Source organism: Acinonyx jubatus, chromosome A2 (genome assembly GCF_027475565.1).
Source record: "Acinonyx jubatus isolate Ajub_Pintada_27869175 chromosome A2, VMU_Ajub_asm_v1.0, whole genome shotgun sequence".
NCBI classification, from domain to species: domain Eukaryota; kingdom Metazoa; phylum Chordata; class Mammalia; order Carnivora; family Felidae; genus Acinonyx; species Acinonyx jubatus.
Window position 1 is genome coordinate 156016856 of NC_069383.1, and position 14347 is coordinate 156031202.

At 56.5% G+C, this 14347-nt stretch overlaps 1 protein-coding gene across 1 annotated transcript; it reads right to left on the bottom strand.

The window, feature by feature from the left end:
- Positions 1–185: 185 nt before the first annotated feature.
- LOC128314942 (uncharacterized) lies at positions 186–7676 on the bottom strand. The gene is made up of 2 exons (XM_053219781.1): positions 6508–7676; positions 186–268 (listed from the first exon to the last, which is right to left on the bottom strand). Exons 1-2 carry the CDS (start codon positions 7419–7421, stop codon positions 226–228), a joined length of 957 nt encoding a protein of 318 aa, XP_053075756.1. The 5' UTR covers positions 7422–7676; the 3' UTR covers positions 186–225.
- Positions 7677–14347: the final 6671 nt, after the last annotated feature.

The following is a 14347-nucleotide window of genomic DNA, read 5'->3' on the forward strand; positions in this document are numbered from 1 at the left end:
TAAAGGAGGGGATGCCCAGGCTGGGTCTGGGAGCTACCCCGGCCCTCCAGATACAGAAGGCAGGGGTCATGATGGGTGGATGGCAGTTCCAGGCCTCGGGGTCCACTCAACGGTCGATGGTTTGCCTGAGCTGCCCAAACTCACCGACAGGTTGAATGTTCCCCCAAACCCTTGGCAACTTCTCCGGGGTGGGGGCAGGAGAGACTGGAGGGGGTGAGGGACCTATTAACTCAGTAATTCAGCAAGCAGGACCTGTCTGCTCCAGGACCTGGAAAAAGCACAAGATAAATATAAATAATAACTGTAGATATTTACGTAGGCTTTGCTACATAGAGGCAGCAATACTGGGCAGTGGGCTTGTTTCTCAGCGCATCTACTCAAATCATCCTCAAAACGGTCCTGGAAGGTGCAGAGGACTCGTATTTGTCAGTTGGGAGACTGAGGCCAAAGGGCACCCACTGCTAGTGAGAGGCAAAGGAGGGATTCCTAGTGGCCCCAAGAGGTCTGGCTGCCAGACGGTTATTGCCCCAGGACATTGATGCAACAGCGATAAACAAGTCATTTTAATACAATGTAATACCTTCTGTGAGCTTCACTGTGTTCCCCGCAAGGCAAGATTGTTTATGAATCACAACAACCCCAGGGGGTTGTTCCTCTTTGCAAATTTGGGGCTAGCAGTAGGGCCACTTGGTCCACCTGACAGCGGAGAATCCTGAGGACTAGAGGAGAGACCCCCCCCCTGGCCATCTGCCCCCTTGATGTGGGGGTACAGGGTCGCTCACCCTGGGGCTTCAAAATAGGCATCAGTCAAATCCCTGCTCAGACTCCCAACTGCACCAAGATGCTGCCCCCTCCCCATTCCCAGTCCCTCCCTCCAGGGGCCCACAGATTTGGGCTCCCACCCCCTCAAGGTCCCCCACCCCAACCCTCCATGCACAGTCTCAGGAAAAGCCACCTCCAACCGGGGTCTAGGGACTGCCTGGGGAGAGGCCTTCAAATGTCCAGTCCCTTCTCAGTTTACTGGGAAATACTGAGGGGGTCAGGGATCCCAAGTGTGCTGAGCTTAAGTTAACCCCAAAACGCCCCTTGTCAAAGGTGGACTGAGCCAGCACAACTCTCCAAGCCAGACCCCTACCCAGAGCCAGCCCCCAGAGACCCTTGCACCCACCCCGGCCCCTCCCTAAAGCCTGACTCTGAAAGCCCACCCTCCTATGGCCAGTTCCCGGGACCCGTCCTCTAAAGCCCACCCCCAAAGTCATCCCTCATAAAACCACCTTCAAAGCCCATCTTCAAAAAGCCCACATCCTCTAAGCCCTGCCTCCACACCCCACCCTCTGAACCCACCGCTTCTGGCACCCCCATATTCCAGCTTCAGGAGCACCCAAGGCCACTAAGCCCCACCCCTCAGTCCCGCCTCTAAAGTCAGCCTGCCTAGACCCCCATAACCCCGTCCCTACAGAGGCCCCAAGGCCACCCCCTTGAAGCCCACGGTCCTTAAGTTCTGCCCCCGTAGGACCTGTCCCCAAACAGGAAGCCCTGGGAGGGGATCCTGGAAATGCTCACTCCTGTGAAATTCCCCTACTTCATGAAGCCCCTTCCCTAGAGCCCACATTCTTGACCTTGGCCAGGTATCCAGCCACGTTCCCACACCAGACTGGAGTTCAGAGTAGGGAGCCCTCCCCCACCACCCATCAATCCAGCCAAAAGGGCCCCATTCTGGGGATAGTTTGAGGGCCCCCCTTTACCAGGCTCAGGATATCTAGGCCCTTCTGAGAGAGCCATGTAGGGTCTCCTGCAGTGAAAATCAAGGTCCTAAAGAACAGAATGCCTAAAACTATGGGGGAGAAGCATGGTTCAGGAAGGGAAGTTTATAATAATACTGCTTTACCTACACCACTATTATTAGGATACCCATTTAATCGATGAGGATGGTGAGGCTCTAAGAGTTTGGAACAGAACTCACCCAGGTTCCTCAGAAGCTTTGTTTGTGACGATGACTATGGAGCTAGAATGAGGGGTCACCTGGCATAAGGTACTGGGCACAATGGTGGGGAGACTCCTCAAGACACCCTTTTCCTTCTGTGTCTCCTCTCTGACTTGATTCCTTGAGGACTCTGACCTTGACCTACCAAAGAGGGAAGTCCCTAAAGGGGTTGTCTCCAAGACAAGTTAAGGACCATCAGAGGGTGCCTGGTCCGGAGGGTCAGAGCCCAGGTAGGAAGGCAGGGTTTCCAGCCAAAGGAAAGGGTGGGAGGAAACCCAAAGCCCCTATAGGCCCTATGGAGAAGGGGTTGCCTGGGGCTTACCCTGGGTCTGCCTGTCTCTCTGTCCATGGTGGTCAGTGCAGGCTTCTGCCCTTGCCCTTGGTGTCTGTCTGGGTCTGACTGTGCCCCTCATGGGCCAGTATTTGTCTGGATCTCCTGCTCTGTGTGTGCTCCTGTCTGTTGCTGTCTGGGTCTGCCTGTGTGCGTCTGCCTCTTTACATCTGATCTGTTTGTTAGCCTATCCCCTCCAAGTCTGAGTCTGGCCCTTGGTGAGGGTTGGCTCTGCTCTGTCTGCATCTCACTCTCTGGACTTGGGGCCCTTGGGGAGGTGGGAGAGCGGAAGCTGACCATTCCTCCCATCAAGCGTCCTACGGCTTTCTGAAGGGTCAACTGGGCTTCCATCTGATTTTTTTTTTTTTTTTTTTTTTTTGACAGAGAGAGAGAGAGAGAGCGAGCTTGCACGGGGAAGAGGGGCAGAGGGAGAAAGAGATAATCTTAAGCAGCCTCCACGCCCAGCACAGAGCCCAACACAGGGCTCCATCTCCCAACCTTGGGATCATGACCTGAGTGGAAATCAAGAGTCAGATGCTCAGGGATGCCTGGGTGGCTCAGAAAGTTAAGTGTCCGACTTCAGCTGAGGTCATGATCTCATGGTTAGTGAGTTTGAGCCCCGTTGTCTTGGCTCTGTGCTGACAGCTCAAAGCCTGGAGCCTGCTTCACAGCTTTTGTGTCCCCCGACCCCCTCCCTGCCCCCTGCCCCTCCCCTGCTCATATTCTGTCTCTCTCTCTCTCTCTCTCTCTCTTTCAAAAATAAGTAAAACGTTAAAAAAAAATGGACTGAGTTCAATGGACTGAGCCACCCAGGCATCCCCCTATCTGACTTTGAAGCCCAGCAGAGTGAAGATGGGGGGCTGTTTCCTACCCCAACCCCAGACCCTGATGCAAGGAAGGAGGACTTTTCAGGGCCATTTTAGCCCTCATTCTCCCTCTTCCTGTTCCTTAGTCCTTGGGACAGCACCCCTCCCCACCCCCAGCTCCCATCCCAACTGGGAGGATCTGTCTAGGCAGGGGGTTGGGAGTGATGGGTGAGGGGAGCCATCCCAAAACCACACTGACCTGCCCCCACACCCACCCTTACCCTGAGCTCCAGGAGGGCAAGGCAGCAAGGCAAGGCAGCTGGCATGGGTCTGGGGGTCAGAGTTGGAGGTGAGAGGTCCCAACAGAACCAGATGGGTAGAGACGGAAGGAGGCAGGTCTGTCAAGCTGAAGAACAGGGGCCAGGGGCACGAGGTCAGAGGTACAGGGCTTCCAGAGGGTGTCTGGCAGCCTGCACGTCTTTGTGCGCCCGTCTCTGTATGTCCATGCGAGTGTTCCTGGTTGCACGACCCCGTATTTGCTCCAGTGTGCACGTGTCCCTGTGTGTGTGCCCTTGTGTGTGTGGATAGACCCTGGTGGGGCACGTGCAGGAGGAGCTGGTCAGGGCCTGGCCGGCAGAGCCCATTATGGAGTGTGTAGCAAAAGTGCACTTGGAGGTCCCCAAGTGGAGTCCCATCGATGGCCCAGGCTGTGTAGACTGGAGGGAAGGGGACTCCTCATCTCCCTGATACCTCATGACCTCTCAGGTTCCCACCTGCCCTCCCCATGGCTTCCTCTCCACCTGCCCGCCCTTTCACACAGGGTCCTCAGCCAAGGGGCTCATCTGTCCCATCAAGACCTGGGGGCAGCCAGTGGGCTGGGACCCTGGGCTTCTATCCCAAGGCTACCAGATACGGGGCCAGAGATGGAGGAGGCAGAAGGGTCCAGCTTCTCCGGGGCTAGGGTGGGAGTGGGGGGTGGGGAGGGGGAGGGGCCTAGGCAGGTCGGTGGGAAATTCAGACACTTCTAGTGAGGTTCATGGTGCAGGGTGACCCTGGGTCTGGGTCAGGGTGGACTGTGCCTGCCAAAACTCGGGCAGCAGCTACCAGTGGACCTGTAACTGGGGGTCTGCAGTGGGCTTGGGCTCCTAGCTACTCTGCTGGGCTATTCACTCTGCTGGGCTATTCGGGGGGTTCTGTGGGTGTCTGTATATCCAGGTGGGCGTGTGCTGTAGTGGGTGGCTGTCTACGCCAGTGGTGTCTTTGTGTCGGCACAAGTGTCGGCACTCCCGTGGGCTTCTGTTTGTGTGTGGATGTCAGTATGACTGTGGGTGTGTGTCAGGCTAATTGTGAGTAACTGCAGGTCGACGTGTGAGCCAGCGTGTGTGGGTGTCTGTCGTCTGTCAGTGTCATTGGGGGTGACTGTAGTCTTGTGTGTCATCTGATCATGGTGCCCCCCGACCGCCCTCACTAAAATGTCAGCTCCAGGAGGACAGGGATTTTGATCTCTTGCATCCCAGTGCTAGAACAGTGCCCGGTACATAACAGATGCTCAATAAACAAGTGTTGGCTTTACATCCAGGTGACTGTAGATTTCTGCTTGTCCCTCTGTCATTTTCCCGTGGGTCTGTGGGCCATTGCGCATGTGTTATTCTGTCTGTGTGTTGGTACCATAGGTGTCGAGGTGTATGATCAAGTGTTAGGGTAGGTGACTATAGGTGTAGGTACTGCTGAAGGGTTCCCATCTGTCTGCGGGTGACGGTGTCATAATGGGGGTCTAGGAGGTCAGTCTTACCATGGGCCACCGTGTGTCCTCACGTGCAGCTGTGTTACTGGGGATCTGTACGTGTGTACGTCACGATTATGATGGCCTGATGTCAGTGTCCACACAGGCCTCATACCAGCTGTGTGGGTGTGTCCAGTCATCTGGGGGACTGCAGACCCTTGCTTGGGCTGGCACGTGGATGTCTACATCGTGTACGTGTGTCTGCTCCAGTGCTCATGGATGGTGGTATCTATCAGTACATGGGGGGGGGGGGGTAAGTATTTGTGGTAGTCATGGTTACCCTGGGTGACAGCCTGCGGGTGCCCGTGCAACACTGAGCATCCGGGTGTGTGTGCGCGTGCAGTAGAGAACTGTGTGGATGTCCACGTTTTAAGCAAGGCGGTGCCTACACTGCGGCCACTGTCGGCGATGGCTGCATTTTTCAGCGTAGCAATGTTTTCCAGCTGTCAGCCCTGCGCGTCCTCGTCATCGCGGGTGATGTGTGTGCCCACGTGGCAGTGTTATCGTGAGTGACTGTGTGTGCGAGTGTGCGGATGACTGTTCCCGCAGGTGATGGGAGTAACAGTAGGGATGATGTATGTCCACGTATAACGTGTGGATTGGGAGACTTCATCAGGGATTTGGGAATATCTAACTGTGGCTCCGTAAACGTATCTGTGAGTAGTCCAGGGCAGGGGGGATGGGTGGGAAAGGAGATGGGGGGCACTTCTCAGCTCCTATCAGCCAATAAGAGGCCTTCATCCCCCCACCCTCAGCATGCCCACCAGGGCGAAGTCCCTGTGAAAGGGGTCCTGTCGCTTTAAAAAGGCTCCCCGGCAGTGGGATTCTGGGCCATTTTTCCCTTCTTCGGCCAGTTTTGGAGGGCGTGTTCCTGTTAGTAAACCTTGGCCCCAGTAAATACCCTGCAGCCTCCGCAGGTAATGACAGGCCGGCGGGGAGCCCGCGGAGGGCGCCAGGGCTCCTGCAGGCGGCGCCGCTGCAGCCGCGGGGCCACGGCCACAGCCAGGCCCTATGGGGCCCCCTCCCCCCCGCCGCCCGAATCGCGCCTGGATCGGTCTCCGCAGGGCCCGCGCAGGCCCGCGCGCCCGTGAACTTGGCCGGGGGCGCCTTCCCGAACGCGTGCGCCGGTCCTGAGCTTCTCCCAGCCCTGGATATCGGAGGCCCCCACCCGCTCTGCGCCCCCAAGAACAAAGCTCGCCACCGCCCGGCCCCGGGGCCTCCCCGTGGTCAGGTGTCGGGCGGCCCAGGCACCGCTGCCCCTACGACCCCCATCATGCAGCCCCTCCCGGCGGGGGCATCTCGGCCTGCCCTCCCCCTCGGCGGCCCAGCCTCGGGTACTTGAGGGCCTGTCCTCTTTAGGGCGTCTGGTCTCCCCGGCTCCCCTTCTCGGGGAAGGCGAGATGCAGAGATGCCGCCGGGGCCTCCCCGCCCCCCTTCTCCAGCCTCCGCAACAATGGAGGGCCGGGCTGCAGAGGCCAGGGCGCCGGCCCCCGGGCCGCGAGCAGGTGCGCGAGGGGGCCGCAGCCGGGTTCCGCCGCCGCCCCGCCCCGCCGCGCCCCCTCCCCGCGGGCGGCGCCCCCGCCCTCCTGGCGCCCGCGCTCACCTCGTTTTGGGCCGCGGCCGCGTCGCCCCTCTTCTTTCCAAACCCGCCCGGAAAAGCCCCCTGAGCCGAGGCGCCTGCACGGGAAATTGCATTTCGGCGGCTCCCGGGCTGGGCGGGGGGGGGCCCCCCCAGGCCGCGGGCCGGGGGAGGGGGCCGCGGGGCTCCGGCGCCGGCTCGAACCCGCGGCCGCCGCCTCCCGCCCGCCCGCCTGTCTGTCTCGGTGACGTGCCCGCGCTCCCCGCCGCTGCCGCCGCCCCCTCCCTCCTCCCCGCGCCTTGCCGGGCGGTGGGTCCGGCGGCGACCGTGTGTGCCCCGAGGCCTCCCGCCAGGCGCACCGGGACGCACGCGGGATACCCATGGGGCGTCAGGACGCAGCTCCCGGGGCCCGCGCGGGGGACACGGGGGCGCGAGCGGGCACACGCAGGGACCCAGACGCACGTAGACCTCAAAGGCGCACGGGGAGCACACGCGCACAAAGGCACGCGGACCACAAACACAGGGAAGGGTGTGCAAGGGGTTTCCAGACACACATACCCGCAGGAGGGGATGTCAGGACACGCGGGGACACCGGGGCACCGGCCACACGAGGATGTCCATAAAAACTGAGCTACACAAATAGGCCCAGGGAGCACACAGACACATGCAAAATACAGACACATCGCTTCCACAGGACAGGATTGTTCAGAACTGAAATATAGGTAGAGAGGAGCCCAGGGGCATGCACAGAGAATACCAAACGGGCACATACACAGACTCACCTCGAAGGGATGGCCACAGAACACACACAAGATACACAGACATACAGGGATACACAGAGAACCAACATACCTCCCCACCCACCAGGTGCAGTCATGGGAACACCTGGAAACACAATACCCCAACACACATGGATATACACACAGAATAGAACACATCTATAGAGATATGCCAGGCACACACAGTCTCAGGGACACACACAGACACACAAAGTTCACAGACACACAAATCTATGCGCAATGACTCATCTACAAAGGGCAGAGGCATGCTAGAATTCATAAAACCAACAGTCATACCCACACAAAAAAAAACCCAGACAGGTCCCCAGGGCGCAGGGGTCCATAAGGACACAGTAAATACAGGGATATTTGGGGACACGTGTACCTCTGACCATCTGGCATAGGCATGCACACAGGCCAGATACACAGGCCACATACAGAAGGTAGACTCAAAAGTTATACACAGGTCGGGGGGGGGGTCCCCTCATCACCTAGAGATGCTTACATGGAGCTCCCCTGTTCCCTCACATACACGCACATCAGGTACACAGGCACACCCGGCAGGAAACGGACACTCGCTGAGACTCCCACCAGGGATCCACACACAGGTATCCCCATATACTCCGAACACACACTCAGAGTCCCTGCCTGCTGAGGCCATGATGGCTGCTGGTTGGTGGAGGGAAGTCACCGGAGGGAAGTCACCTCACCTCAGGGACCGTGAGGGAGCCAGGCAGCCTCCCCATGTCCAGGGCTGAGCTGACAGATTTCTCATTCTACTTATCCCCCCATCTCAGTCTGACAAGGCGTCAGAGAAGCCTTTGTGCACCCCACGCAAGCCCAGACTTTAACCCTCGTGGAGCCATGGCCCTGCTCTACCTGGCCATATCCCCCCCCCCGACCCCCGACCCCCCGCTTCGGCCCCCTCACCATAGTCCTGCCCGAGTTTCCCCTTCACAGGTCCGCCTTCCCCACACCCTGCACCCTTCCTCAGGTCTGCCTGGAAAGCCAAGCTCCAGCTGGCCCAGGCAGGTGGATGTCCCTAGGATCCCCCAGAGGCTACAGGGGTCCAGGTCTATTCTATGCCTGACTCCCCCCAAAATGGGGGGTAATTCCCTGAGAGGGAGAGCATGTAAGGAAGAGGACAGGAGTAAATAGTAATTGGGCCTTCGTGGGTGGGGTCGCCTCCAGCGCCTTTCCCTCTGATAACTGAAAAGAGGGAGAGGGTTACTCTGAAATGTACAGCATTCATTAATTCATTCTCGGACAATCATCTCAGACTCTTCCCAGCAAGCCAACGAAATGAATATTGTGCTTTTTACAGACGGGCAACTGAGGCCCAGAGAGGGGCTGCCCCTTGCCCAAGGTGGCACAGCCTGGACAGCAGCAGAGCTGGAATTCTGCCCGAGGCCTTTCCCCATCTCCTTCCCTGCAAGGATTGGCCCGGAAAAGCGCTCCGAGTTCTGCCCGCTGAGCTTCCCGAGGCCACCAGCAGGGGGCAGCAGACTCCAGAACCCTCCCCTCCGTGAGGGCAGGCTGGCGCTCAGCTCCCGTCGCCTCCCACACCCCCTACCTCTCGGCAGCTGGGACCCCGCCTGCACCCCCAGGCTGGAACCTCCACTGCCGAAATGCAGAGGCCCCAGAAATAAGGAGCTCTTCTTAAATAGAACCGACGTCGCCACAAATGCCTCCCTTGCACGTGGTCCCTCTTAATGGCTAGCTCTACTCCTTCTTGCTGCAACATGTTGTTGGGCGGGCGGCCTCTGCATTCCTGAACCGGGTCAGATCAGGAGAGAGGATTCCTGGAGCCCAGTCCAGTGGTCAGCACCCTTCCCCCGCTTCCTGCCCCTAGAGTCCTCCGAATATCCCCCCGGGGACCAGCACAGGATGGGAGAGGCAGTAGGGGAAGCCCCAGCGCCCCAACCGCCTGGTTCCTCTGGGCGTGGGAACTGCCCTACCCACCCCAGCCTCAGCCCCCAGTTCCTGGGGCCCCTGCCAGTGCTGACTCATAGGGGACCCAGGGCTGTGACTCAGCAGCAGCCCTTCTTGAACTTCTTGAGAGATTTCCCACCCCATGTCACCTCCTGTCCCCCCGGGGGTCTTCTTAGAGACCCAGATGTACGCCAGGCGGGTGCCTGAGCCACCCTTCTCAGCCATGACAGCTCAGAGCCCCAGGCCCAAGGGGTCCCCAAGTTTGTGGCCATGGGTACGCATGCCAGCTCAGCGGGGGTCTTGGGTGGTGGCTGCACATGCCCAGATGGGTGCGTAGCTCGCACACTGAGGAGTCAGCCAAGAGAAAAGCTTGAAAAGGCAAGACCCAGAGTGTGAGGATGCCTCCCTTTGCACCCCCACCAAAGACTGGAAATGGACAGTCCAGGGCCAGGACGAGGACCTGGGCGGGAGTTTTGCTCACTCCAACCACAAACCAGCTTCTCAGCCATCTTCTCAATCTGTGGAAATGGCAGCTCCATCCTTCCAGCCGCTTGGGGCCAAAACCCTTCTTAACAAAATGCAGCCCGTTAATAAATTCAGTTACTGTCCCTCCTAAATGCATCAGAATCCTACTCGCCCCAGGGCTCGCCCCAGGGCCCCCACCAGGTCTCCTCCTGGTCCCATGCAGGCACTAGCTCCCTGCTCTCCTGCCCCAGCTTCACACAGTCTGTCTGGTCCACCCCCAGCAGCCCGAGGGCACCTGGGATCAGCCGAGTCAGGTCGTGTCCCTCCTCTGCTCGGAATTCACCATGCTTCCCATTTCACTCAGAGCACACTCCTCCCCACAGCCCTGCACACGCTATCCTGTCCCATCCCCCCACCCCCGCCCTCACCTCCTCCCTTGCTCGTTCCCTGCTCTGTGTACACAGGCCTCCTCGCTGTTCCTCAAACACACCAGGCACAGTCCAGTCTCAGGGCCTTTGCACTGGCTGTTCCCTCTACTAGGGACTCTCTTCCCCCAGATACCCACATGGCTGCCTCCTTCAGGTCTGTGCTCAACGATCACCTCCACAGTGACACCTTCCCTGCCTGTTTAAAATCACACCCCCTTGCTTTATCCTGCCCTATTTTTTCACCCATCACCCTATCACCTTTGACCACACTCTATGTCTTACTGCATATCTCATTTCTTGTCTGTCTCCTGTACTCACGTGTCAGTGTCAGTTTCTTCAGGGCAGGAAGCTTTGTCTTGATCATTGTTGTGGCACCAGAGCAGAGTCTCAGACAATTATCTGTCACATCGATGTATTGATAATTACCATATTCCTGGCATGCTGGGGAACAAAATAGACATGGCACCTGCCTGCCACTGTTCGGTGGGGGGGACAGTCACATAGCTAGCTGATAGTAATGAGTTCTCAGGGCTGAGAGCTGGAGGCACGAGTGAGTATGGGGGGTGGGGCATGGGGGCCAGCCTAAGTATGGGGTGCAATCCGGGAAGCCTTCTGGAGGAGGTGGGGCCATGCAGTGGCCAGGGAGGAGTTTGGATTATAAGTAAGACAGGAACATTTGGAGGGTTTTTATTTTTAGTTCAGTTTATTGAGGTATAATTTACAGAGAGTAAAATTCAGCCTTTATACAATTCTATGAGTTTTGATAAATAAATATAGCTGTGCAGTCACTGCCTGGATCATGAAAAAGCAGAGTCTTTGGGAGGTTTTAAGCAAAAATAGGTCACATGTACCAGGTCATGCACCCTGCAAAGGGGACAAGGTTGGAAGCAGAGGGCCAGCGGGGAGACCAGTGTGGCTGTCCGGGAGAAAACACACGGGACTGGATTAAGGTAGGGGTCTGGGGGAAGGTGGGAATGGGGAGCCCAGGAACTGGGGCCGACAGGGCTGAGGGAGAGAGAGAGAGGGAGAGCGAGCGAGAGGGAGTGAGGAACCAAGGACGTGCATGGGGACAGGGTGAGTCAGAGACACCTGTAGGATTTCCTGGAGGAGATATTCAGAGGAGGGGTCATCAATACACGGTGAGCAGAGCTATGCCTGGGGAGGATGGCATTTGGGAGGTAGTTTACAGAAAGGACTGAAGAGGAGGAGGGACACCAGGAGAAAGTAGTGTCCCGGGGCCAAGGCAGAAGAGAGCAAAGGTGACAGATGTTACCCAGAGATAGAGGACAGTGATGGCTGAGGAAGTCAGGTGGGCTGGGCAACTTGGTGTCAGCGATGTGCCCAGGCAGCATCTTGAGAAGCAAAAGAGAGGAAGGGCGCCTGGGTGGCTCAGTCGGTTAAGTGTCCCACTTCACCTCGGGTCACGATCTCACAGTTCGTGAGTCGGAGCCCGGAGTCAGGCTCTGTGCTGACAGCTCGGAGCCTGGAACCTGCTTCAGATTCTGTGTCTTCCCTCTCTCTGCCCCTCCCCCACTCGTGCTCTATCTCTCTGAGTCTCTCTCTCTGAGTCTCTCAAAAATAAATAAACATTAAAAAAAAAAAAGTAAAAGAGAGGGAAGGAAACCAAGGCAGTGGTTCCAGCACAGCGCTCTTCAGCAGAAGTCTCTGGCAAACCACAAACGCAAGCTGTCACATGCGGAATTCTAAAAACTTCGAGCAGCCACATTAAAAAAAAAAAAAAAAGGCAAAAGAAACAGGTGAAATGAATGTTAATCATATATTTCATCTACCCAATATACCCAAAACAGTACCATTTCAACATGCAATCAAATAAAAATTATTAAGCAGATTGTTTACATTCTTTAAAAAAAAAATCCACACTGGGGGGCACCTGGCTGGGTCTGCCGGAGGAGAGGGGAGACTCTTCATCTCGGGGCCATGAGTTCAAGCCCCATGTGGGGTGTAGACATTATTTAAATAAATGAAAACTTAGGGACACCTGGGTGGCTCAGCTGGTTAAGCGTCTGACTCTTGATTTCAGCTCAGGTCATCAGCTCACGGCTTGTGAGATCGAACCCCAGGTTAGTCTGTATGCTTCCAGCTCAAGCCTGCTTGGGATTTTTTTCCCCTCTCTCTCAAAATAAATAAACTTTTAAAGTAAATAAGTAAGAAATAAATAAAATACTTAAAAAAGATTTTTAAAAATCCACGCTGACAGCATATCTCAATAGCCCTGTGCGATCAGTGGTAACCTTCCTGGAAGGCTCAGGTCTACACCTGAGGGGCGCCTGGGTGGCTCAGTCAACACAGCATATGACTCCTGATCTCGGGGTCGTGAGTCCAAGCCCCCGTGTTGGAAGTATACTTACAAAAAGTTTATTTTTCTCCAATCTTACTTAATCTCCCACACAAAACTTACGCAGAATGTTCACAGCAGCATTATTCATATCAGCCCCAAAGTGCAAACAACCCAAATGTCCATCGACTGATGAATAGATTTAAAAATGTGATGTAGGGGCACCTGGGTGGCTCAGATGGTTAAGTGACTGACTCTTGGTTTTGGCTCAGGTCATGATCTCACAGTTTGTGGAATTGAGCCCTGCATCGGGTTCTGTGCTGATGGCTCGGAACCTGCTTGGGATTCTCTTTCTCCCTCTCTCTCTCTCTCAAATGATTAAATAAACTTAAAAAAAAAGGGGGGGGGAGGGATGTGTCCATACCACATATTATCTGGCAATTAGAAGGAACGAGGTAGTGATACATGGTCTAACACGAATGAGCCTTGAAAAGTGAATGAAGCCAGTCCTAAGTCACACAATAGGAGTCCATTCATACACAGGTATAGAAAGTTGATTAGTTGTGTCAGGGGCTAAGGAGGATGAAGGGGAAATGGGGGGTGACTACTAATGGGTACCTGGGTTTCTTTTTAGGGGGATAAAAGTGTTCTAAAATTGATTGTGGGGGTGAATATACTAAAAGCACCTAATTGTGCATTTTTTTTTAATTTTTTTAAATGTTTATTCATTTTTGAGAGAGAGCACAAGCAGGGGAGAGTCAGAGATAGAGAGGGAGACACAGAATTCAAAGCAGGCTCCAGGCTCTGAGCTGTCAGTGCAGAGCCGGATGCGGGGCTTGAACTCTCGAACCGCAAGATCATGACCTGAGCCAAAGCTGCACGCTCAACCGACTGAGCCACCCAGGCGCCCCCGATCCACCCAGGTGCCTCCCCCCTCCGAGTTGTATACTTTAAATAAGGCATTTGTATGGCATATAAATTTTATCTCGATAAAGTGGTTGTAAAAAATGATTCAGGGGGTGCCTGGGTGGCTCAGTCGATTGAGCGTGACTCTTGATCTTGGGGTTGTAGGTTTGAGCCCCACACTGGGTGTAGAGATTACTTACAAATAAAATCTTTTTTAAAAAAGTTTCATCTTGATTACTGAGTGTTTGGGTGTCGCTGTGAATTGTGGGACCCGACCCTGCAGAGAGAGCCTCACTCTCCTCAGCCACAGGGCCCTGCTGCTCCTTCCACACCAAGTTCAAGGACAGCTAAGGTGGGGAGAAGTCCCCACTGTAGACAAGGCAGAGGGGTGGTAAAGCCAAGGAGACATGGCCAGATGTGCACCCCTCTTCCGGCCAAAAGCCATGGGTTTCCCTGAGCTGCAGGTTCCCAAGGGGGGGGGGTTGGCTGGAAAGATGGCTCTTCCTGGGGTTTTCACAAAGCCAGAATCCAGGGCCCCCCTGCCTGCCAGCCTTACTAGACAGCCTGACTCAGTTTGTCCACTCTGTGCATGTGACCCTCTGCTGTCCCCGGAATGACTCAGGCAGCCTGGAACCCCCTTCCGTGGGGGGGGGGGGGGGACGGACACCCGGCTGCCCACAGTGACTTTTCACAGACATGGCGGAAACCGGCTGTCGCCTCCCAGGCCAGGCAGGGCTCCTGGGGGTAGCCCATCAGGGTCGCGGCCCACATCCCACCCTCCAGAGGGGCTTAAGGACTGGAGGAGGGGGTGGGGAACTCTTCTCAAAGGCCCTTTGTGGGAGCGGCTGGGGGGGGGGGGTGTCGGGGGGGACCCCGCCCTGCGTGACTCACTCCTCATTGCTGGGCGGTGACTCAGCCCAGGCCCCCCTCTGGCCAGCTTGCAGCAGGTGCTGCCAGCTCCGGCTTGGGGATGGGGGCCTCTGCAGCCGCCTTCATGCCATCCTACTCTGAGCCTGTGACCCACACCCATTTCCAGGGGCACCTGCCTTGCGCTGACC